At 31.6% G+C, this 26,092-nt stretch overlaps 2 protein-coding genes and 1 long non-coding RNA gene across 3 annotated transcripts; all 3 read left to right on the plus strand.

The window, feature by feature from the left end:
• Positions 1 to 390: 390 nt before the first annotated feature.
• On the plus strand, positions 391 to 2,152 carry LOC146896771 (uncharacterized). The gene is made up of 2 exons (XR_015023391.1): positions 391 to 485; positions 1,880 to 2,152. It is a non-coding gene; the product is annotated as an uncharacterized LOC146896771 (long non-coding RNA).
• Positions 2,153 to 15,861: 13,709 nt separating this feature from the next.
• On the plus strand, positions 15,862 to 20,849 carry LOC146896772 (uncharacterized). The gene is made up of 14 exons (XM_085738416.1): positions 15,862 to 16,176; positions 16,270 to 16,344; positions 16,740 to 17,003; positions 17,093 to 17,173; positions 17,265 to 17,345; positions 17,443 to 17,637; positions 17,736 to 17,831; positions 17,931 to 18,288; positions 18,387 to 18,553; positions 18,626 to 18,761; positions 18,851 to 19,003; positions 19,081 to 19,512; positions 19,602 to 20,112; positions 20,195 to 20,849. Exons 1-14 carry the CDS (start codon positions 16,014 to 16,016, stop codon positions 20,681 to 20,683), a joined length of 3,201 nt encoding a protein of 1,066 aa, XP_085594542.1. The 5' UTR covers positions 15,862 to 16,013; the 3' UTR covers positions 20,684 to 20,849.
• A 3,207-nt stretch (positions 20,850 to 24,056) lies between these two features.
• Positions 24,057 to 26,092, plus strand: LOC146896773 (xyloglucan endotransglucosylase/hydrolase protein 2-like). Its single transcript, XM_085733751.1, has 3 exons — positions 24,057 to 24,211; positions 24,567 to 24,760; positions 25,593 to 26,092. Exons 1-3 carry the CDS (start codon positions 24,089 to 24,091, stop codon positions 25,975 to 25,977), a joined length of 702 nt encoding a protein of 233 aa, XP_085589877.1. The 5' UTR covers positions 24,057 to 24,088; the 3' UTR covers positions 25,978 to 26,092.

Consider the following 26,092-nt stretch of genomic DNA (forward strand, 5'->3'; position numbering starts at 1 on the left):
GAAAAAAGCTATAAGCTACTAAGATAAGCTTGGTTACCAAACACATTTTAGTTTATCAAACAAGCTTATAAGCATGTCCAATGAACTATACGATAACTTATTGAATTTACTGAACATAGCCTTTACATGGAGCAACTAAAATATATTAACGTTGGGAAAAACAACAACTATGCTCTTAATTAAAATTTATGTTGGGGGGTACTTCAAGCTTGCGTCTAGTTTAAATATACATGTTGTAGCTCTAAAAAGTCACGGCTTTTTGCATTGAGAAGTGGTATGTATTGAATTATATCTAAACATAGGTTAATGAGTTGCATCCAACTCGTGGTGACTTTTCACGTTGATTGATGGTTGAATTGTTCTTTCAAGTTTAACTTCAGGGGCTCTATAAAAATAACGGCGCATAACAACATTGAAAACAATAATAATGGAGAGAAAACCAATTGTTGGCATAAGTTTCTTCCTCGTTATTCTCTTAACTTCTCGTAAGTCTATATTTTAATATCTTTTTTTATTTGATTATAAATTAAAGTACTTAAGATAAATTTTGTTTATTATTAGAAAATAAAAAATCGAAGATGTCTTTAAATTTAGAGTTTGATTTTTTCATGATGTCGATTTAAATATTTGTAATTTATATTTTCAATGAATCTAAAATTAACACATCATAAAAATATTTTATGATTCAAATATTGCAAAAAAAAAAAAAAACTAGAAATACATCTCGTGGTACTTTAAGTTTGATCAACTTCCTCGATTGATTTTTTAAACTCTTGAGTTAGTATTTTATATTACATTTTGTTTGCATGGTTAACAACTTTAAGAAATTAGACTATAAAAACACATGTGATTGTTAACCATATTACTTACAGGGATGTAAATAATATCAATTCAAAATGTCCATGTCGGCTTCATCTTCTTCCTTTTCTCATGTATCAAATTGAAAGCAAAAACCCCTTAATACCAGAAGAAATAAAACTCATAAATTGAAGTCTTCTTGTGTTTCAAACTCATTCAAATCTTATTTTTCTTACATAAATCAAGCAACATGCATACTTTGGGGGTTTTATTATTTAATCTTGGTGTCTTGTCATGCTCAATTTCCAATTTTTTTTAATATTATTAAAATTATAATAATATTACGTTTTATTTAGAAATATACGCAAAAAAAAAAGGTAAGTACGCAACAAGTTTTGTTGCTAACTCTTTCTAGATTGCAGAACCAGTCATCTTAAAAACTACATCTATAGACTCGTGCAACGTAGTATTGATATATATGACCATTTGAATTCTTTGGAGAAAATCCACAACCTCTCGTTCTAGGAACTTAAAAGTGTTGAACACAAATAGTATAAAAGCATATTGATTGAGAGAACACATTTTCCCATGTTTTACCACTTTGCTTGAAGGGTTGTGATGGTTGTCCGTCCCATAGTAAAAGTGTCGCTCATCAATCTCACAAGTGAGAAAACCAAAGTCAAGTTCACACGTTCATGTTTCCCTCCTACCACCCGTACACATTAACATTTAATGGCCTAAGAGTCGATCTTTCCTCATGTGATTAAACTATTAAATATCAAAGTGATTAATTATCATGGTCAAACAAGGTAACATCTTTTTATGATAGTGATACCGGTGAATACACACCGTATATATAAATGAAAAATCTAGAAATGAAATCCATCATGATGCAACAAGAATGTAATATAAATGACCACTTCAAGAAAAGAAAAGGAAAAAAAAGATCCAATGTGTAATACGGATCAAATTTAATGATGTAAACATAATTTTTACTAAACATATATAATAATTTTGTTAACGAGAGTGTTGCAAATATAAATTGCTTCATAAAAGAATTTGTTTCCTTTATAAATTGCAGAAAAACAAGTGGTACATATTGAGGCATATTGTGAGAAACGAGTCGTAATTTCTCGGGTGAATGTCTTGGTCTAATTGGAGATAAACTATGTCACATTATTTGCCTTACCAAAGAAAATTCAATCGGTGGTTCTTACCAACATCTAAGATGCATTTGCGCCCATGCATGTTGAATGCATTCACTACAAGAGTTATATAGATAAACAGATAAATAAACCTAGTTAGAATTTTGTTCACTTTATTGATAAAACTATAATTTGTTCATGTATGACTAGTTCAATGTCCATGAAATAAATCATGAATTGATTATCTTCCCTCTAGTAAAAAGATTATTAATATGTGTAGAATCCACACATATTAGTCATTATTATGTACCAAGGACAATATAATCCCCGTGACCAATGCACTCTAGCAAATAGCATGTGAATCTAGGACAAAAATCCTAAACTTAAACCCGAAAACTTGAAAATATGTAGCGTCTAAAGTTAAACAAATCAATGTTTCCTCTCGGCGTTCAAAATACATCAGGTACACAATCGAAAGCATGAGAATAAATTAATTCTATATTGTTGTAAACAATAAAAAAAAACGGCCAAATACCTTTTCGACCCTTTAAGTTTGACAAAAATATCGGGTTAATCTTTTAAGTTTTTAAAATTTCAAATAAGTCATATGAGTATTTTTAAGTTTCAAATATGTCCTTTAAGTTGTTAGTTTATGCATCTATTTGAAGTTTTTTAAGTTTTTACGTTTCAAATAGGTCCTTAAAAGGGTAACGGTGCATTAAATTACAACTTAAATCACCTATTTGAAACTTAAAAAACTAATATGATATACCTTTTCGACCCTTTAAGTTTGACAAAAATATCGGGTTAATCTTTTAAGTTTTTAAAATTTCAAATAAGTCATATGAGTATTTTTAAGTTTCAAATATGTCCTTTAAGTTGTTAGTTTATGCATCTATTTGAAGTTTTTTAAGTTTTTACGTTTCAAATAGGTCCTTAAAAGGGTAACGGTGCATTAAATTACAACTTAAATCACCTATTTGAAACTTAAAAAACTAATATGATATTTTTGTCAAACTTAAAGGACTAACAAAGGTATTTAGCCCAAAAAAAAACAATAGCCTTATAATTCTAAAGAGAAATGATATTTGTACGATCACTTTGTAAAAACTTTTTGATAATCTTTTCTCTCATACTCACATGATGTTCTTATCCTCGTCTCTTTTTTTTTCCCTCTCTATTGTTTTTAACCAATAAAAAAAGATAAAAACATGGTTGTCACCAAAATTGCCAATAAATAGATGTACTAATATCATTACTCAATTCTAAATCATCGGTGTAATTTATAGCATATAAATGATACCCTAATGAATCAAATTACTTTTGAGCCCCTCCATCTCTTCCAAACAAGCCGATTACGGTGGTTCACAATGGTTAACTAGATGAGATATTTCATCAATTCATAGGTATACCTGCAAAGAAACTTCAACGTCAAAGTTAGGGAGATATAAACGAGCTTTGAGAAGATTTCTCATAAATAGACTGTTGTATCTTGATTTTGGTGAGATACATCCCGTTTACAAACTTTCGGGTAGGGATATCTCGATTTTACCCCTATAATAGTTTGGCCAGGTGGTAATGGTCAAATTTCTCTTAAATTACATGTTTGTCAAGTAATATAAGGAAAAACCCCTCAATTTCATGTAAATACTCGATCTTTATACTTCTTGGGCCATATAAGCTATTATTATCTAATTCATTTCCATTTTGCAAGTCTTTGATGAAGAAATTGCAAATGACCTAAATTTCTCAATTATAGATAATCACTATGTCGGCAAAGCAAGTTAGATGTGAGACAAGTCGGGGAGTTTCAAAGGTTTCTATGCAGATAGATTTGCGGGATGTACCGATCAAATCCGAACAAAAAGATTCGCACGTTGTCTATTTTCTAGGACCGTTGGGCTTGAATTAATACTTTAAGTAAGTTATCTTTTAGTTAAACTAGGAGTGACTTTTTTTAAAGAAGTTACACTATGAGTGACATTAATCATACTTAGCTCTTCGCATTTTTATGTTTGCACTTTAATAATTATAATGTTGTTTGGATCGATGAAATCTTCATTTTCTATTTTGTTCTCTTGTATATGATATCATCTCGACAATTTTGAGTCTTTAGTTTTCAATATATTAGATATATTATTAATAAAATGTAAAAATGTTCATGTAACACCTCTAAATGTACTCTATTTTATTTTTCTTTTCAAAATTGTGTTATACACTCAAAAATTGAATGTTGTATTTGACACCATATAAAATACAACTCAGATGTTTGTGGTGTCAAAATCAATAAGAGACAAAAAAGAATATAAAAGTTGAAAATGATAAATACATACAATGTTTCTACCAAGTTTATTTTGTGTTTGAAAAACATTTTTGTATTAAGGATGATCTATAAATTATTATAAAGGGTCCACCTAGCCTTTCCCCAACCCATAAAGTCATTCCCTAACTTTTTTATCAATCAAAATAATAATTTAACTTAAAAATTGAATAAAGTTATCTTAGATTAAGTATTTTTTAGTCAAAGATGAACATGTAGTTCAATATGTCCGAAACCACTCGCTCTAGCTAAATTTAAACTTTTTAAATTTAAAACACCCCAAAGCTCTTCCATGTAAGCACTACCACTCTGTTTGGTTGGAGAGAAATAAGAAGGAGAGAGTTAAAGAAGAGAGAAATAGAAGAGAGACACCGAATTTCTTTTGTTTGGTGAGCGAGAGAAAAGAGAAGAGAGAAGACGCAGCGTGGGCCCCACTCAAAATCTCTTTCTTCTCTCAACGGCGAAGAAAGTGGAGAGAAACACACTTGGTCATTTTTTATCCCCTTTTTGCCCTTTTCTTTTTTGGTTTTCGCGGCAAACTCTCCCGCGCTTCCTCTCCTCCCACCTTTTTATTCCTTTGGGTCATTATTATCTTTCTCACTCATCCTCTAAGTGTAGTGATGGACCTGCAACTTCTCTTGATCTATCCTTCTTAGATCTCTACGGTACCACATCAAGACTAGATCTGGAAACTACAAATCATAGGTATGGATGTATTAAATCAATCTTTTTAATGTGTTTTTCTCTATTCAATATAGATCAATAAATGTTCTTGATCTTATATAAAAGGGCATGCAGTACCATGGATGTAGTGTGTTTGTCAAATTTTGAAACTTTTTTTATGATGTTTTTCTTTGTGATTATAGTTCTATGTATCTTGTCATTAATATGGCAGCAATTGTGTTTATAACTTTGTTTTCAATGGGTTGCACAAGTTTGGATAAACGTAAGGTGTTAGTCATGGATTAATTTGTAATGCCTCTTATTTAAGTCAAGAAATTTCGCTGAGAATAATTAGCCATTTCTTTGTAGACAATCATTTTTGACTTTGAGCTTAACTTCTCAATTTCTAAGGTTGATGTGTAGAGATTTCTCAGTAGAATTTGTATAGGTCACTTTCTCGATTTTGGCGCAAGGTGTTGGATTGGTTGGGCATAAATTTCATTACCCCTTGAAATTTGTTTATGCATTTTGCTTGTTGGAGTCATGAGAGTAATTCGAGCCGTTCCTTGAAGGCTTTTTGGTTGATATGGCATGCGTCGGTGTGGTCAATTTGGAAGGAGCGAAATGCAAGGATTTTTAAGAACCAATCAAAGAATTATGATGAGGTGGTGGACGAAATTAAGGCACTATCGTGGTGTTGGTCGTTGAGTAGGTTACGGATTGCGTCTTGCCTATTTTATGAGTGGACGTGGAATCCACGGGAATGTTTGAATAGGAGGGGTTGATTAGGGGGCCGGGTGTGGCGGGACGAGAACGTTTGGTTGTTGGGATTTTTCTCGCGGTTTTGCTTATTGTATGCTTGGCAGTTTTTGTTCCCTGCGTCTTTAGCGGTAGGCGTTTTGTTATTGTACGAGGTGTGTTTTTCGCCTTGTGGCCTCTGTTGTATTGTTGCTCTTCTTAGCCTTTAGCACTTCTTGTGCTAGGCAAGTTATTAATATATAAGCTGTTTCAAAAAAAAAGAAGGTCACTTTACGATATTGAATCATACTTTTATATTTTATTTTTTGCTATATATCATATCTACTTGTTTAAAATGACTTGTGTTTTATGTAATCTTGTATTCATAATTTCGGGGCATTATAAAAATTTGCTTGAAAATGAGTAAAAATGATGGTCTTCTAAGGGTCAATGTTCCTAAAACAAAATTCTCTAAAACAAATATAAATGAAACCAAACTTGTTTTGTCTCTGTACTATTTTTGATTCCTTTTGCTAGTTGATCATGTCTTGTGTTCATGAGGCCTTAATAAATCTATCTTGTTAAAAGAAAAGGTTTTGGGATTTCTATATATTAATCTTAGTAATTGTTTCATAATTTGTATTGTATTTACAATAAAAACTTAAGAGTATATATATGTCATTTCCTTTTTATTTACTATGAATTGGAACATTTATTCAATTGCTCATTTGTGCTGCATGTGGGAAGCCTTTGAGAGTGTCATATTGTTGTGGAGGCAATGTCAAATCTAGATAGTGTTGAAGACGTAAGCAATGATGAACGAATTGAAATAATAGATGAAGTGGACTTGGATGAAGATGAAATGGTTGATGTTGGAATGTCTATTCAAATGCTAGTTATAAATCATGCTAAAAAAGAGATGGAAAGGAGGCAACATATTGGTTCTGTATGTCTTATTGTGTCATCCGTCCATGCATTGTATTTGAATCAAATCTTATCAACATGTATGCATAGTCGAGTCACCTATTCTCCACAAAGTGAGCGTAGACGTTGCGAGTTAATGAGTTATCTAGTGCACACGAGATAAGTGTTGGGCTCCCCGGGACTGTTTGATGCGGCAAAGTTAATGGTGTCCGCTTGCATTTGGACGATTTCGACGTTTCGGGCTGTAGGGGGCAGCGCGGCTGCTGTTTGTCATGACGGTGCGGCAAGACCTGTTTCTCGCATGTTTTTTACTGTTTCTTCTTGTTGGTTTTGATCGTTATGGCCTTTGCGAGTGCACAGGGGTTCGGATTGTGGTCTTCTGATTTTCGTAGGTTATGGCATAGTTATGGGTACGAATTCCATAGGTCATCTTTGGATTTCGGTGTCATATGATCGGTAACACTCTTTACCGGCATCAAAATGCACTATAGTCTATAGAAAAGAGTGTGCATAAATATAACATGTTACTTTAATTTAATACTTACACGGTAAGCGACTAGTAGTCTCATGTTCCAACCTAACTTCCACTTGCTCAAAATCTCTTTCAAAAGCTATAGCAATGACAAATGATTTGGATTGCACTAGATAGGCTACGAATGCTCATGAACCTTAATCTTGAAGGGTAACTTTTAAGTAATCCGAGCTGTGTTTTTATTTTAAATAATTTTTTTTGGATCAGTGTGAGTATTGTATGTGTGCATCATATAATAATAAACAAAAAAATATATATATCCAAAAGGCATAGTTCACTCATGGTCATATTTGACGATGAAAATGAAATGTATATGGATGATTGATTACATGATTTTCATCAATATGTCAAGTGGCATATATATATATATATATATATATATATATAGTCTCAAATTGGTTATTTAGGTCCCATTCCCCAAAATGAAAATGTTTGCACCGTAAATACGGGGGTGTAAAATATCTATTCTTTAGATGAAATGAAATCACAGGTTTGATTAGGAATCTCGGTGCTATATCATATCTTACACTATTTAGCCTTATTTCCTATTATTATGTTGTTGAAATTCACTTTTTTATTGTGTTTGTGTACTTCTTCTACAAGATACAATGATAAAAAAAGTTTTGGTTATTAAAAAGAATCACTAAATTTTGATTGTTTAAATTTTTTTATCGAGAGCGGGATCTCACCCAAAATTCAAATAATGAGCTTTTGTAGTATTTTTTAGCAATTCAAGTTTTGGTAATAAGAGTGTTAAATTGTTTTGTCAAAAAAAAAAAGTGTTAAATTGTTTCATTATAACAAGGCTATTTTTGTCAATGTCTAAAATATTGTCATTTCTCTCTTCTCACTTTCTACTCGGCCAAACAAGAGAGAGGAGGTTTACACTTCTCTCTCTTCTATTTCTCTCATCTTTCTTTTATACCAAACAACCTCTTAAATCTACTCTATTTCTTACATATTTCTCTCTTCTCATTCTCTCTCTCACCCTCTTTCTCTCTTCCTAATTTCTTCTCTTTGCCAAACATAGTGTACAAGCTCCAATTAATTTTGAGAAACCACATATCGATTCTCGCCACTGCCTCTTATGAGACCACAACCTCGCTCGACTAATATTTTTAGGAGTTTCACTCACTTTTGTATTTGCAGTAATTATACTCCTTCAAACATATGAATTATAAGACATGGACCACTCTTCATTACGAGTCAACTTATTCCTCTAATACCAAAGCTTATGACATGTCTCCATTCCACTTACAACTCCCTAACCCCTTACGGTTACAATCATCATCTTTAATGCCAAAATTTGTCCCCTCTCGCCATATAACATTGTCTCGGGGAGATGATATATAATTCTTCCATTCAATAGGACGTTCCCTCAATATAGAATTGAAACTTTTTTATAAAGAAAACTATTTGATTAAACTAAGAAACACATACAATATGACATGGACGTTCGTCCCTTTCAAGTTTCAACATTCAAGTCCAAAATTCAAATACGAACAACGCATGTCATGTAATAAATTAAAAAACTATATAGATTGAATAAATAAAGCAAAGTGTACGGTTAAATTAATTATCAAAAGCCAATATTATTCAAACATGTGCCATAAACTCTCCACATGGACAATTAAGAAAGTTCCAAGAACAACAAAAAAATCAACGTCAACAATTGAATATTTTATGCTAACTTTTTCCGAGGTTCATTTATATATAAAGCAATCTTCTATCATATCCTTACAAAGCAGATAACAGAGAAATTAAATCTCAACCTTTACGAAATTAATATCAAACATCAAACTTGTACGGAAATATGAACACTAATGCTTGGAACACCAATGTTAATGCCATAGATCATTTTGAACCCGCCACAACGACAACTGTTTCATGACACATCAAAATTTTATATTGAAGTGTGTGATATACTCCACAAAATTTTGCAACCTTCAAAATGAAAAAAATAATAAATATCAATTTTCAGTATTGGTCTTAAAGAATGCAATTGAGAAGATATGTGGTACTTTTGAAGCAGAGTTCATAATTTTTAAATCAACACATCCATTTCTAAAAATTTGTTGAATCCTATAAAATCTCATGAATCCATAAAAGTCCTTCCAAATCTTATAAAATCTTATGATATAATCCTTTGAAATCCAAATTACAAATCTTGATAGTCTTTTAAAATCTTAAAAGTCATTAAAATCTTGCACAATCTTTTAAAATCCACAAGACTTTTTATAAAAAAAAATCGTCTCTTAAAATCCTAATCCAATAGACCCCCTAAATTATACAAAATAAAAAGAAAGCCATAAAAACCATTTTGGTGTTTCAAATTATTAGGGACAAATTATAATTAGGGACAAATTCTTTTTCCCATGCATATAATTGTCTTTAAATGTCAAGGACCTAATTGTCTTTTTTGAAATCATAACATCATTGGAAATCATTTTTTGGATGGTGATTCAAACATGAATTAAGTAAGTTGTCCTAATTTATTTTGTCAAAAAAGAAAAAAAGGGGTCCTAATTTATATTTCTCAGAGAGTAAAAGTTGTCCTAATTTATTTTTCCAACCAAATTGGGTCGATCTTCAAATTTTTCTTTAGGTAAATTAAGTCTTTCAATTTTTTAATAATCGAAATGAATTAACTAGATTACAAAGATATTCCAACCCATGATATACAACATACTAATATTCATTACCAAGTACCGCTTAGCATATAAACCAGGATCAAGATAAAGCTTTGATACATTAATTTTCAACATTTTACTGTTTCCTAATATGTTTCTATGTTCCTCTTGTGCATGCATGCTGTCATTTTTAATTTGTTGTACGTTCGTTTAATTCCCCTTCATTCCGTTGCGTCTTTTTGACTATTTATGCTTAATTCTTCAACAAGATTAACCAAAGTCTATTTTACATATTTTTCTTACATGATTTGTAAGAAAACAATCTTGACCAAATGGTTAAGGAAATTGTTTAGAATCTACAAAATTAATATTTCTCCTATATTGTACCATTGTACGTCCTTCATTGTCGATGCTTTGAGTTAAGAGACAAGAGTTAGATGGTGAGGAGTGATGTCACAGTAAATCATAAGATGTGATGTGGTCATTCCCACGTATTCCATTTGCATGAACTTTAATTTGAAAATCCAACATTTCATTTTGTCATATTGTTTTGGGTCCATGTGCATCTCTTCCCTTCAATGTGTCTCACGTTTTGTTACGTTTAATATTTTCTATGCATACTATCTTTACCCTTTAATGTTAGTGAGTGAATGTTTGTTATCACACTAAGTATCACCGTTATTTTGAAGAAGTTGCAAAGTATAATTTTTGGAAAATCACGGTAGATCGTCGTGATTTTTACATATCTACCGTGATACCAAAGATAAACCGAGTATTGTGAAACCGTTAACCCTCAAAACTGCATGCATCACATAAAAAAACATAAAATTTAACCTAACAATTCATAAATTTGGCACCGTGTGTTGCTTCCGTACATCAATTTACATGAAACCTTAACGTAGACAAGTTCAATAATTGATTTTAGGGTTTTGTTAACAAGTGCATTTAGGTACTCTTTAAGCATTCTAAATTAAGTAATTATTCTTTAAAAATGTTAAAGTTTTCAATTTTCAATGCACCGATTACGCAAACTTTTATAAAAAGTTATTATTTTAGGTTCTTAACTAGTGCCCCGAGGCACCGATTAACATTTCCTTGATTTTATTGGAATTCATTCAACCTTTATATTTTTGGATCTGCTTCGAAATTAATGCAGATGCCATTCAAATGAAATTGCCACTGAAAGAAGAGATACTAATGGAGAAAATCTTTCGCGAATACGGTCGTAAATTAATATTGTTAAGCACATCCTCACATGAAATGAAAAAAATTAAGAAAAAGTATTTAGTCATATCAATTGATATTATTTAATTTTGTTCACTTTTTTTTATAGTTTTGTGTGTGTGCCGAAATATATTTATTTGAGTTTGTGCCAGAGCAAGTATATTTCGATACAAATGTTGGACCATTTTATGTAGAGGAAAACGTGCAAATTGATTTTATTAAGGATCATTCAATTGATGATAACCAATAATTGCCTCAGGTGAAGATGAATAATACACATCCTAGAGGTATAATGGTTTCGGTTTTCAATAAAAAATGTCGAAACAATAAAATCTACATTGGTTCAGTTTTGTTCGATTTTCATTGTTTTTAAAAAATGGAATCAAACCAAACCAAGATTTACATCCAGACTAAGATTTACATCCAGACTCGTGTAACATTAAGTCAAGATAATAATATCAATTTTCATTGTTCACAAATTCATCATTTTTGTTTTTAGCGAATTTGGATTTGTATTGTATCGATGTACTCTATCAATTTGAATGAATGAATATCGTTTATTTTTGTCAAAAAAAATAAAATAAATTTTGCTACTCTCTATGGTGCTGCTATAGCTGCTATTTATTCAAATTTGACTATTTGTTCGAATTCGGCAATGCAATGACAACACCTATTACGTATCGTAGAATAATAACAATTTGTTCAATTCCCTCAAAAAAAAAAACAATTTGTTCAAATTTAGCGATGCAATGACAACACCTTCATTGTCATTTGTAGGGTGGATCAGGTTATGCAAGACAAATAACATTTGAGCACATTGTGCTTGTCAATGTTATGAACCCGATAATAATAGATCAAGCATACGTTCTTAGTACACCGGTACATATTTCACTCTAAATTATTATTCATATATTTATATATTGTCATTTCAACAAAGTATTATTTCACCGTTGGCTAGTTTTATACATCATATTTATATATGCGTTGAATTTTGTTGAAATTATCGGGATACAAATTGTGTCGGTGAAAGATGTGACATATCGAGGATTTACGGAACTTCTTCTAGTGATATAGCAATTGATTTAAAATGCAGTTCTTCTGGTTGTTTTAAGATTATATTGGATCAAAATAACATTGTTTCGCACAACCAGGAAAGAAGAATTCCTCTTTTTGTAGAAATGCTCATGGAATAGTTAGAAATACTATTCCAAGTGTCCCTTGCCTATCTAATTAATGTTGTATTGGCCTCCATAATGTGGAGAAGAAGGAAAAAAAACTATTTAAAAGTGTATCATTAATTAAGTTATAATGAAATAGGCACGAAAACTCTTTTGTTTTGCATTATGACATGACATTCCCTATCCAAATTAGGATTTGATTATTTGCATTTACCGATTCACAAATTTACCGTATATATGATAACATATTCCTAATTTTAATTGCAACGTCATATTGACCATATCAAGACAACATACACAAATCTTTGGAATAAATCGTGTGTTTGAATATATTTTTGACCTACACATGTTAAATTTCATATATAAACTTCAAAATTCTTAGAACTCTAGTAATTCAACGGTTATATTGATGGTTTGGTCCTTTAACTATTTTTGAGGTTTCATTTTGATTCTTTAATTAGCTTTCGTTCCATTTTTATACCCCATGACTATTTTTGTCATTTGTATTAATCATTCATCGGTTCATTTAAATTGATATAATACATCGAACACAACACAAATTCAACATCGCTAAAACATTATATGCGGCACCTCTTTGTAATCTTTTTTCCTCTTGTCCGCGAGCCTTGTGCGTCTTGCATTTGCTTGTCGTGAATAAAATTTGCCTTTTCAAAAAAAAACATCGCTAAAACATGAAGAAAAAAATTGTAAACGAACTCACATCATTCAATAACTAGAATATTGGTGCTTGAAGTTGATATGTTAATATGAATGAAACAGACAATACACTAAGACGACAATACAAACAATGCCCGCACTTTTTTTTAATCAAACAATGTCGCACTCGTACAACCAAATAAAAAAAACATAGAGAAAAAAATCAGATTTACAAACCACGCATTTAGATAATAATAATAAAAAAAAGATCAAAGAAAAAACTACGAAGATGCATGGATGATTCCTAACAAAAAAAGTATAGCCCAAAACCAAATTTCATGTGCATGAGGAAGAAGTTAAAGAGAGAAGTTAGACAAGATGAAACTTCTTTCTCTAAAAATATAGGTTTTTTTTTTTGTTACGAAATATAGGGTATGTTAGTATTGTGTAATAACTTATAAACATCTTTAAAAATAATCTCTATATTGCATTATTTGATAATAATCACTTTCATTTTGATCTTAATGTTAAACAAACATACCATTGTCAAGAGGGCTTATATTGGATTTTGCCGAGGTCACCGAATGCATAATCAATTTTTTAGTTTTATATGCATACCCATCTCTTGAAGGGTCAAATTAATAAAGGAGCAACTCAACATATCATTAGCCTTAGCCAAATCCACTTTGATTGCAAAGTAACCCATTTTGCTTTTAAAAAAAAAAAAGAAAAAAAATGATAAAAACCTGTCAAATAAAATCATAAAAATATAAAAATACCATCAAAAAAATTCTAAAAATCAAATAAAACTAATGCAATTTTTTTTTGAATTTTTGTGAGAATATGATAAATTAAAAAAAAAGGTCTAAACGATGGAATTTTGGATTTTGAGGGTGGAGTCCCGTAAGAAGTCTCTTCTACGCTTGTTTTGATCCTTGATTTTTTTCCTAATTTTTTGGGGATGTTTGAGAACAATCTGATTAAGTAGCCCGAAATCCGTATTTTTGACTAAGAACAACTAACAATGACCTAAAACAGAAGGATGAGAGTTAGGATGATCAATATTGTCCTTAAACTCGCTTGGTCCCTTGAGTAGAATCTCGAATTTGCGACTCTATTAGGTTTTGTGAAACAACACACAATCGGCCAACCGAAAGACACAATGACTTTGTTTTACCGTACTAAAATTCATGCCGGCTTGTCCACGTAGTTTTAAAAACGTTGTCAAAATCAAGGGTCTCAAAATACAATTTCTCATTTTATTTTAAAAGTAGAACGCAAACATCTTCATAATGTGATACGTGGGAAAGCAAAAGTATAACAAAAAAAACATACATATGTTTTTCGGTAGGTAAACAAATTCATTCTTAAAATAGAGAGATGAGAAATTGTCTTGGAGGTAATCATGATCTTGTTTCTTAGCAAATGAGATGACCTTTACTTTTTAGCTTTAGATTTCTAGTGACTAGTGATGGTCGTTGCTAATATAACTATTAATGTTTCTATATTTGATTTAGGTAATGTTTGGTACGCTATTTAATACAAAATATTGTGTCCCGTTGAGTTTAGCTCGGTTGGTAACGACTATGCATAATATATGCAAGGTCCGGGGTTCGAATCTCGGCCACAACCAAAAAGAAAATAATACAAAATATTGTGAAATTCGGTTATAATGGCACTATAACACTCGTTTTGTATAACGAAATCCGAACGTACCTCTATTTCATGCGATCTCGTAAATGATCGCACTAGGTGTCAATAATAATTTAAAAGAATGAAGGTGATTGAAGTTAACCATGTTCGTATATATCAATGTCATGTCGGTGTTATAACATGTTGTGTACGATGGACACACCTTCAATCCAATGTCTGCGTAACATAGAATATACCCATGAAAGTTTCATGAAAATTGATCGCGTCCACCCAAACTTTCCAAAATGCCCCCACGTGACTTAAGTCACGCGGGTGTTATACCCAACGTGATTTAAGTCACGCAATTCTTCTTCTTCAACACCTTTCTTTCTTCTTACTTACCATAACTCCGTAAGCTTCGTCAATGGAGATCTAACTCCAACTTGTTCAATACCAACGAAACCGAATTTGAGTATCCAACAAAAACAACACAATTTCAATTTCGCACTTTTCAATTTCAAAAATCCAAAGCAAAATTCAAGAACTTCAACCACAAGAATCCGTTTGTCCTCTACCACTAACCATAACGAGTCTTCTCTCGAGATTATACTCCGCCAAGAAATTCGACCTCACGGCTCTAAACGTCGATCTCGTTCTTGAAGATGTTCGTCCTTACCTCATCTCTCGACGGAGGAAACGTAGATGTTGTATTCGTCGAAAACGACGTTGTTTCTCTTAAGCTACAAGGCGCATGCGAAAGCCGTCCTAGCTCAACCACATCTATGAAAATGGGAATGAAACGTGTTCTTAAGGAGAAATTTGAAGAAGAAAGAAAGACGTTGAAGAAGGAGAAACGCGTGACTTAGGTGACGCCGGGTATAACGCCCGTGTGAATTAAGTCACGTTGAGGCATTTTGGGAAGTTTGGGTGGGCGCGAGAGAAGAGCAATTTTCATGTTTTAAAAATTAAGTCACCGGAATTATGGAGCCTTTTGGACACTCAAAAATCTATATGTAATTCGGTTGCCAATTATACATCGCTTAAAACAACTAATAGTAACTTTTTCTTGAAAAACAACAATTATTTTATTCAAAAGGTTTGATACTTAATATTAAATGTGTAAGTTCCAATACAAAATTTATATTTTAAACCTTTTTTTTACAAGATATTTTAAACTTCTTAACATGTGCAAATTTGCATGTCATAGAAAAATCCTTCTAGGTTTATGTTACTTGCCCCCGAATATATAATTTTTTGTCTTAATCTATGTAATTTTTGTATTTAGTTTTGGTCTTTACAAATATTTTTTATTTTATTTTTTATCACTACAAAATTGATTTATTTTAAAAGAAATTGATTATTATAATACGTGGAATATTTTTTTTGGTTACATAATATGTGGAATATTTGATTTTTGTTTATGCAAAATCCTTTTGTTTTTGTCAAAAGAAAAAACAGAAATAGTAATAAACCCTAAACCCTCGTTTCTGCTCAACTCTCTCGAAACCCTCAACAGCCTCTTTTCCATTTCCTTCTTTCCAATTCATTCATCACTCATCTCCGTATTCTTTCATGGACGAAGATTTCGATATTCCGGAGGATGATTCCGGCGCCGACGATAATCCAATTCTCGTGGTCGGTCAGGAAAAGGAAATCGGTGATAAAGGTCTGAAGAAGAAGCTTCTCAAAGTAGGTCAAGGTTCGGATACTCCCGACGTTGACGACGAAGTTCACGGTATCTATGTTTGTTCTTCGTTGATTGAATTGAATTGAATTAAATTAAGCTTTTTCTAATTTTTATTTATTTTTATAATTTTTTTATGTGTAGTTCATCTTACTGGAACGGTGCTCAATGGTATGGAGTTTGAATCTAGCGGAACAACTGCTTTCACGCTTGGACGAGGTGCGTATTAATCGGTTTTGATTTGATTAATTGGATCATTTAGTTTCTTTATTTGATTTAGGTTTATGTTTGGATCCGTTAGTTTCTATATTTGATTGGTAGCTGTTTTGATTATAGTAGTCAGTAGCGGCCGCGCGCGTAGCGTAGCGGTGACGAACCGCGCGATGACGAACCGCGACACTAATCGTTGTAGCGGTGCGGAATGAGACAGCCGCTTCAGCTGCTATAGCGGCATAGTTATTAAATATATTTTTATTTTTATTTTTTTAGAAATATATAAGTTTGTTTATACTTTATTATTCATGTAATTTGTTCAAAATGAAATTGTATATGTTGAAAATTCTGTGTCTTATCATTGTCTGGATTTGTTTCTAAGTAATGTGTTGATTTTGCAGGGCATGTTGTTAAAGGTTTGGCTGATGGTGTGAAAACAATGAAAAAAGGTGAAAAGGCCCTTTTCACCATTCCACCTGAGTTAGCTTACGGTGGATCTGGTTATCTTCCAAAACAGATTCCTCCTAATGCAACTCTGCGATATGATGTTGAGCTACTTTCTTGGTTTAGTGTGGAGGATATATGTAAGGATGGAGGTCTGTTCAAAAGGATACTTAAGAAGGGGGAGAAATGGGAAAATCCCAAGGATCTCGACGAAGTTTTAGGTAAACATATTACGAGTATATTCCATTTTTCATTGAGTGACTCTATTATTTGACTGTGTTAACTATAAAACACCCTTCTGTTGTTGCAGTGAATTATGAAGCGCATCTTCTTGATGATGGAAAACTAGTAGCTAAGTCTGATAAAGTAGTGGAGTTCACAGTGAAGGACGGTTAGTGCGAACAAATTTTATCATGGTTTCTGTCTCTCATTTTCAATTTTTCTGATATGTGATGTCTAATATAATGTTCACCATGAGACAGGTCATTTTTGTCCTGCATTGTCAATGGCTGTTAGAACTATGAAGAAGGGAGAGGAAGCGGCATTGACTGTGAAGCCTCAATGTAAGTTCTTTACACAACACTTTGGGAAATGTTTATATAACACTTTGGGAAATGTTGATATATTAACTCTTTTTTTTTTTTTTTTATTGTGTAATAGATGGATTCGGTGAGACCGGCGAGCCAGCTCATGGTGATAAAAGTGCAGTACCAGCTAATGCAATATTAGAGATAAAACTTGAGTTAATTTCTTGGAGGACTGTTTTTGATGTAACTGAGGACAAGATGGTTGTAAAAAAGATTATGAAGGAAGGTGAAGGATACAAACGTCCAAAAGATGGAGCTGATGTAAAAGGTAAATTACCATTGATAATGGCTCTTTTCTTTTGCGTGTATTGTAATGTATTTAGTAGATAGATTTCTGCTGATTTTCTTCATTTTGCATATTTGCAGTGAAACTGACTTGTAAGCTTAAAGATGGCACTGTGTTTTTCCGCAAGGGCCATGGCGGAGATGAAGCAGAGCTGTTTGAATTCACAACAGACGAGGGTGAGGGTGATTATCTTAAATTGTTGCATTGGTTAACTCTCTCCTATTAATTTGTTTTTATACTAACCAACGAAAGTGAATGTCTGTTGTGCTGAGCAGCGCAAGTGATTAGAGGGCTTGATAGAGCTGTAATGAGTATGAAGAAGGGTGAGGTAGCATCGTTGACTATTGCACCTAAGTATGGTTTTGGTTCATCCGAGTCTCGGCAGGAATTGGCAGTGGTTCCTGCAAATTCAACCTTACATTATGAGGTTGAGTTAGTATCATTCATAAAGAGGACAGAGGACGAAAAAAGAATCAAGTTTCGTAAGACTCTTCGTGATGCAGTGAGAGAGTGGGCTCAGACCAAACCTAAGAGCGAAAAGAACAAAGATTTCTACCACATCGATTCCCACAAAGTGAAGCTATCAGTTGGAGGAGAAGAAAGATTTCCCATTTTCATTAGAAATTACAAATGGTATGGAAAGAATTTTTAGTTAAAGTGTTTGGATAGTAAAGTGAAACTGAAAAATTATTTTTTCTAATGTGTAATTTCAATTGATATTTCTATCACAGGCAATTAATGGCTCTGCGGGTTGAGAAGGATGCCATGGATCTTTATTTTGGCATATATACTATGGGGGGACAAAAGGATAATATACTTCAAGTAGACGGCATCGATTCATTTTTGGTGTCTATTGCAACTCTTCACCCTCACTACAGTCATATGCATCATTTTCATGGTAAGTTTTTAAATTATAATTTTAAATTAAAAAAATAAAATTCCTAATAGTATTTTATTTGAATCGGTGCAGACAGTATCACATACTGCGGTGGGGGTGGTATCTATTTTTTTGATACGACACATAAAAATGCATATTCAAGTGGGGATAGGAGTTTTGAGGACAGTGAAGGTTTTGTCAATTTTGAAATTCAGGTGCAAGCGATTAGGTATTTCAACATTTCATAATGGTTTCTTTATTCCTTTTATTGTTTATGTTGTTTTTTTATGACTTAAGTATATTGTTTTTGATCAACAGCTCGAAGGTTTATCCTCCTTTCCTTTCATTGACTTACAAAATGGAATTGTTTGAGGCAAACAGAGAATTTGTGCTTGCACAATGTTCTAAGTTTATGAAGGAAAGACAGACAGAGTTGAAGAAAGTAATCAACAATAGTTCTCGCTGGTCAAGGTATTTATTATACATTTTCCATAAGCCATTTGTCGAACCTGAACCAGGCACTGATATATTTATGATTTTTTGTGCAGTTTATGTGATCTTTTAAAGGATGAAAATTACATAGCTTCACAATTCCAAAGCTTTTCAGTAAAAGCTGATGTGATCAACAAGATGCTGGTGAATACTTTTTATAGAGACGATAAAGGCGAACGATCAAAAAGTAAAGAAGATGGTGGCTTGATAGCTTGTTTGATTTTAGATATGATTCACCAGGGATATGAATTAACCCGCAAAAAGAATAAGAAATGCGAATGTGTCATGTATGATGGTGATGGTGATGGTGATGGTGAGTTTCAGCTGAAAAGGGATTTTTCGGCTATATTTCATAAAGCTGCATGTTTGAAGTATGATTCTGCTCCGGTTGGAAAGGCCGATTCTGATAGCCTAGAGCTCGATTTTGAGCTTCAGGAAAAAATTGGGTGTGTTATGTTGCAACTATTTGTCACCTCATATTTCTTTAGGTAAAATATATTTTTGCTTTTATTCCTTAATTTTATTTTGTGAAAGATTTACTTAATCTGGGTTTTTCTTGATTTTTGGTATCATGTAGATTGTGCGACTTATTCTTAGATGATTACGTGAAAAACACACCTAAGAAAAAGAAGGCCAGATCTAAAGGCAGTGGCACGAGTAAAGGGGATAAAAGAATGCAGTCCCAAACAAGTGTGCCTCAAGAAGAGGGGGAACACAATGTAGAGACACATGGGCCAAAAACTGCAATGGAAAATGAGGCAGCGAATACAGTGAAAGATGAGGCAGTAGGGGAAGAAGAGCTGGATAATACATTTGTAGATGTTTCTGTCTCAGTCATCAAGAGAGTTATTGATGCTCTCAATGAGACTTATGAATCACACGCTCAACTTGTCAATGATTTTGATGCAAAGATTTCAGCTCTTCTTGGTGAATGCGATGGTACTTATGACGCATATCTGTTGACACAAAAACGAATTGATATCTACAACAAAGCTGCAAGGAATGTAGCTGATTTATATGAAAAGCACTTGTATAAAAAGCACATAAATCCTGATTTCAATTTGGATGTCTGGGCAGATGTCAATAGAGTAAGTTGAATGCGTATTTTTTTTTTTTATTATTGTTTTTTATATTTTATCTAACATCCTTTTTGCTTTCTTGTCATTGCAGTCGTTTAAGAAGAGGTATACAATATCAGACGAGCAAGCCAAAAAAATTGGCAAAATAGGAGAGAAGTTGGCTAACGCATACTTAACCGAAAAGTACAATGACAAAAAGAATGATGTTGAGATCCGTTGGCTTAATGAAGTGACCGAGTCAAACGCACCATATGATCTTGCCCTTTTCAAAGGGAAAGATATACTTCGTTACTTTGAGGTGAAAATCACTGGTATACCGGAGAAGTTCTGGTTCTCAGTGACACCTAATGAGATACATTTGGCCGCAAAAAGCGCTGATTTGTATAGTGTAGTGTTCATTAAGGTGAATACTGATTTAAGTGCGGATGTATACGAAATAAAAGATCCATTGTCAAAAGGGAGCGAATTGCAAGCAATTTTAAGGACCAAGAAAGAGGCGAAACCTTCAGACACGATGACTGTCGCCGAAGTTAAGGAGATATTGAATACCCAGGAAGCTGCCTTTATCAAGGGGAGGTGAGAAAATTTAGGGTGTGTGGGGATTTTTGAGTTATTCTGTATTGAAAAGTATTATAATGTAATCAGTATTCTGTATTGAAAGTATTATGATGCACTTTTAGACAGAATACTCTTGTCCTTTTTTGCAGGAAATACTACTTTTTAATATATATTTACTTTTAGAAGCACTTCAACTTGAGAATATAATATCCCATTATAGTGAGAACCAAAAATCATTTTGGTACTGTTCACTTTGGTTTTCCTATCTGTGTTGGTTATTTTATATTTTAGTGGCTGCTGAGCCTTTACTAAACTGTGTTGGTTATTTTATATTTTATAAAATTGTCAAAATAAGTGTTCACTAATGAGTGGATCTGTTTCAGAGTTGTGGGAGAGAATGTTCAAAGAGAAATGATATTTTGACAACCACTTTTTGACAACTTTTGGACAACTTTCTCTCTCATACTCACATGATGTTGTTATCCTCTCTCTTCCTTTTTCTCTCTGTGATTTTGTTTTGTTAAATTTGCTTGGTCATGTGATACTTTCCACTAGATGTTCATCATAAGATAGAAAATGGAATCGTCATTAAAAATAGTGTGCATGATTTGGTTAAGATGTCAACATCTTACTGCATATATATAGCACTACATCCATACTAGGTCAATGCGAAATTCCTGTGAGTTGTAACTAGCAGCTATGCCTATTTTGTTATAGATGAAAGAAGGAATATTCAAATTTCCTGCCATCATCGATCGATATGGACACATGGTTATCAATCTTGAATATTCAATCTAAATCGACGAAAAATAATATTTAAAATTTATTTGATAAATGAAAGTAAATACCGCTAATATTGTACTTTTGCTTCTTTATATCCCACAAACACAACTAATAACAATCAAAAATTTAGAGACCGGAAAATATAAAACATGTCTTTAATTATGTCGCAATCAAATTTGATGAATCAATTTTTTCTAAAAATAAAAAAGTTAATCTTAATCATAAGGTAACTTTTAATACTTTTAATTTTTATTTAGAGTAAATTACACTTCCCTCCTTCTTATGTTAAAATATACACTTCTCTCCCTTTAAAAATAAAATCTACACTCCTCTCCCTATAAGATGCTTGAATTACAACCCTCTCCCTTAATAATTAAATATGTACTACACTTTAATCTATTTTAACATAAATAAATATTTTTATGATATATACTAATTTTGAACCACCATTTAAGAAAAATAAATTCATTTATTTATAATTTAAATATCAATGGTAATTAAACTTAAATATTTTGCTATTAAGTTTATAATTTATAGTATAAAACTAATTTTTAAATGACCATATTTTACTGTATTTATTAATTATTGTAATTTTATTTTTTGGTTGTTTCATATTTTATAATTGGGTTTAAAACTATATGTTAATGTAATTGTGATTAAAAAATAGCGAAAAATATGTATTCAAATTTTGATTATGTTAAAATAGACCCGCAATACTTTTTTTTAAGTGTGTTAGATTTTTTTTTTGCTAGATTATTAAAAAATATTGAGGAAGTAAAGTGTAGATTTTAACATAAGAAGAGAGATGAATGTAATTCAAGATTCTCTTAAGGGAGTGAATGAAATGTTTTCTAATATGTTTGGAATAAGGGGGAGGGGAGTGTATATTTTAATATAAGAGATGAGGGGAGCGTAATTCAAGAATCTTTAAGGGGAGAAGAGTGTAATTTACTCTTTTATTTAATTATATTAAGGTGTTCAATCTTAATTAATTTACACTACAAGACCGGCTTAGAACAAAAGCCTCATGACATAACCATTTCAAGAAGAACCGAAAAAATGCTAGCAAACTCCCAAAACATCACAAGCCGGCAACACCTCGCTAGCAATCCTTAAAGTATAACAGATGACTTACTCAATTGTTATAATTAACTACCTCACAACCAAGAAAAATCAAATCAAAAAGAAATATCAACTCACCATACCCGACGTGGTTCGGAAATAACGGTAATTCTCACCATACCCGACAACATTTTTTTCGGTTGCCGCCGAAATGGTTATGTCATGAGGCTTTTGTTCTAAACCAAGTCTTGTAGTGTAAATTAATTAAGATTGAACACCTAAATATAATTAAGGCAAGATTATATTAGGGGTCCTTTATCTTATTTTTTGTAACAATTTGATCATTTATCTTTATTTTTTCTGTTTAGGTCCTTTATCTCTCTTAAAAGCACATATACATCTTTTTTCTCATTTTTTATTAAAAAATACATAATTTTATTTTTAAAAATATATTTTTATTAAAAATGAAAAAAATCCAAAAATATGATGAATGTTCATCGTCTTCATCTTCTTCCTTTGAATCTTCATCATCTTCTTTAAATAAAAAAAATTCAGCTAAAATATATCTCCAAATATCGTGAATTAATGTTATATTCACCTCAAATCTTCTTTTAAACACAAAAATCAAAACCTTAATTTCACAAATGTTGCAAGGCGGATGGTGGAGGCTTAGTCACCGGCGGAAGGGTTAGGTTTTACAAAAGTTAAGATTGTTCGGAAACAACGGAATTGATGTGCAAAGTTGCTCTCAATTTTGGGGTTATTTTTATGTCGGGTTTGAATATTGAGTTAGAAAATAATAATAACATATGGTGTGACAATTTATATAACTATTTTTTTTGTGATGAAACTAAATCTCTTTTCTATAGGGTTTTGATTTTTGTGTTTAAAAGAAGATTTGAGGTGAACATAACATTAATTCATGATATTTGGAGATATATTTGTGTAGAATTTTTTCGATTCAATGAAGATGATGAAGATTCAAAGAAAGAAGATGGAGATGATGAACATATTCATCATATTTCTGAATTTTTTTTCATTTTTAATAAAAATATATTTTAAAAAATAAAATTATGTATTTTTTTAATAATAAAAAATGAGAAAAAGGATGTATATGTGTTTTTATGAGAGATAAAAGACCTAAACGGAAAAAAATAAAGATAAAGGACCAAAGTGTTACAAATAAATAAGATAAAGGACCTATAATGTAATCTTGTCTATAATTAAATAAAAATTAAAAGTTACCTAAAATTGATTTTTTTTATAGAAAAAATTTACTCATTTATTTGACATTTAATGTTGCCAATGTATATTACATTTTGATTGGTTGATATCATGAGGGGGTAAATACCCTCTAAACAAGAGAGGGTAATCTAGAAAAAACCCCATTTTATTTAATAAGTAGAACAAAAAAATAATATGCAAAGTACTACCAAAAATAGGGTGCAACCATATATAATTTGAATGTTTTTTTTTTGAAGGATAATTTGAATGTTATAATTTGTAATTTGGTTGGTTAGTACTCGACTTAACATATATTTTTTTAATAAAGACTTATACTTTTTTTTGCTGGTTTGCTTTTATGCCAACTATACAAAATATAGGGTCAGGCTTTGCATCCAAGTTAAATTATGGCTCTGGATTATTTCATATGAGGATCAAAGTTCCAGATAGAGACTCTGCAGGGGTTGTCACAGCTTACTATGTGAGTTCTTTCTCCTTATTTTGAAGGAACTATATGTAGATGAAATTTAATTCTCATTTCATGCTATAATGGGGAAATTGTCCTTTTTGTAATCAATTGTCTTTAATAGGCAGTCCGCAGTCTCATTTTTTGAACAATTTTTATTATATATATTTTTCATCGATCTTTTTTGGGTCAAGTATTACCGTAATTAGATTCACACTTCTAAATATGGGAAATTCAGAGTTTCAACTTTAACCCCTGCAAATAATGTCATTAATAAACCATAATTATCAATTGAGCTACACTTGCAAGACTTTGCTCAATTGTCTTTGATAAATATTTTATTGTTTAATATTATTTAGTTTGTTTGCAGCTGATATCACAAGGAGATAGACACGACGAGTTAGACTTTGAATTTTTGGGCAATAGAGAAGGAAAGCCATATGCATTACAAACCAATGTATGGGCAAATGGTGAAGGGGATAGAGAGCAAAAAATCCACCTTTGGTTTGATCCCACAACTGATTTTCATGACTACAAAATTCTTTGGAACCCACATCAAATTGTGTAAGATATATTCATGCCCCTTTGACTCTTCATATACATGCATGGTTCTGTTTGGAATATATGTAGTTAATACACCTTTCAATCAATTTTAGTTCTTACTTAAAAAAACGTTGATGATGTTTAGGCCCCAATTTGGTGATTTTGAAACAAATTGAAGAATAATTAAACATGAATTATTTTTCCTTAAAAAGAACATGAATGATTATCTTTTTTCTTTTTTGTATATGTCAAACCTATACTTGATAAAATGATGTCTATAGAACTTTAAGACGTATTAATCTCTTTTTGTTAACGCTACGGTTCCTAGGAGAAAAGGCCACAGGAATACGAAATTTGACTGGAAAGTAAATAAAATCTGGCCAAGAATTTAAAACATACCTCTTAGAGTCTGTTACTTATTGTTTTTTTAAATTAATTAATTACTTGTATTAGATTTCATTCGTTTGTTACAAATTTAAAACAAGCGACAATTTAAAAAAATATACAAAATTGCGCCAAATAAAATATTTTTTTGTAGCTTCTCCAAATAAAATTGATAACTTATTTTTTTAAGTGACTTTTGATACAGATGAACAAACACACACTAACTTTTATTTTCTATAAAAATAATAAATCTATAAATTATTGAATGTAAAAATCATTTCTTTTTATAAACTATATAATAAACAACCCATAATATAATTTATAAAGGGAGAACAAGTCTGAAACTACACTATATTGATTTATGAAATATATAAATTAATCTAATCATTGATAACCACTTTCAAAAGTAAATAATTATACATATATAACTATACATAATTTCAAATCTGATTAAAACTTGGCTTGGCAGATTTTATGTGGACAATATCCCCATTAGGGTATACAAGAACAATAGCAACATTGGAGTGGGATACCCATCAAAGGCAATGCAAGTACAAGCAAGTTTGTGGAATGGTGAAGATTGGGCAACAGATGGAGGGAAAGCCAAAATAAATTGGACATATGCACCTTTCAAAGCAAACTTCCAAGGATTTGATGTTAGTGGATGTCATAGTCAAAGCTTAATTGATCAAAATTGTGCTTCTAATAACTATTGGTGGAATGACAAAAAGTTTTGGCAATTGGATCCTGCCGGACAAAGACAATATGAAAATGTAAAGCAAAATTATGTGACATATGACTATTGTAAAGATAGGCATAGGTTTCCTACACCTCCCTTAGAATGTATACATTGAAAGAATGTTAATACGTCATTGTAGACATGAAATTTAACTATATATGCCACATGCTAGAGAGGTTCTAAATATATAAAATGGGTATTGTTCATAGAAATCTTAAATGAGAAAGCCA

This window comes from Medicago sativa, chromosome 8 (assembly GCF_051527215.1).
Source record: "Medicago sativa cultivar Bolivia chromosome 8, Bolivia_mono, whole genome shotgun sequence".
Classification (NCBI taxonomy): domain Eukaryota; kingdom Viridiplantae; phylum Streptophyta; class Magnoliopsida; order Fabales; family Fabaceae; genus Medicago; species Medicago sativa.

What these genes read in the sequence shown, in the direction of transcription:
- LOC146896772 (XM_085738416.1), top strand. Translation starts at nt 16,014, where the DNA reads ATGGACGAAGATTTCGATATTCCGGAGGATGATTCCGGCGCCGACGAT. An exon ending in GGATCTCGACGAAGTTTTAG is followed by an intron (nt 17,004 to 17,092) that starts GTAAACATATTA and finishes CTGTTGTTGCAG; the next exon opens with TGAATTATGAAGCGCATCTT. An exon ending in ATTCAGGTGCAAGCGATTAG is followed by an intron (nt 18,762 to 18,850) that starts GTATTTCAACAT and finishes TTTGATCAACAG; the next exon opens with CTCGAAGGTTTATCCTCCTT.
- LOC146896773 (XM_085733751.1), top strand. Translation starts at nt 24,089, where the DNA reads ATGCCAACTATACAAAATATAGGGTCAGGCTTTGCATCCAAGTTAAAT. An exon ending in GGGTTGTCACAGCTTACTAT is followed by an intron (nt 24,212 to 24,566) that starts GTGAGTTCTTTC and finishes GTTTGTTTGCAG; the next exon opens with CTGATATCACAAGGAGATAG. An exon ending in TGGAACCCACATCAAATTGT is followed by an intron (nt 24,761 to 25,592) that starts GTAAGATATATT and finishes TTGGCTTGGCAG; the next exon opens with ATTTTATGTGGACAATATCC.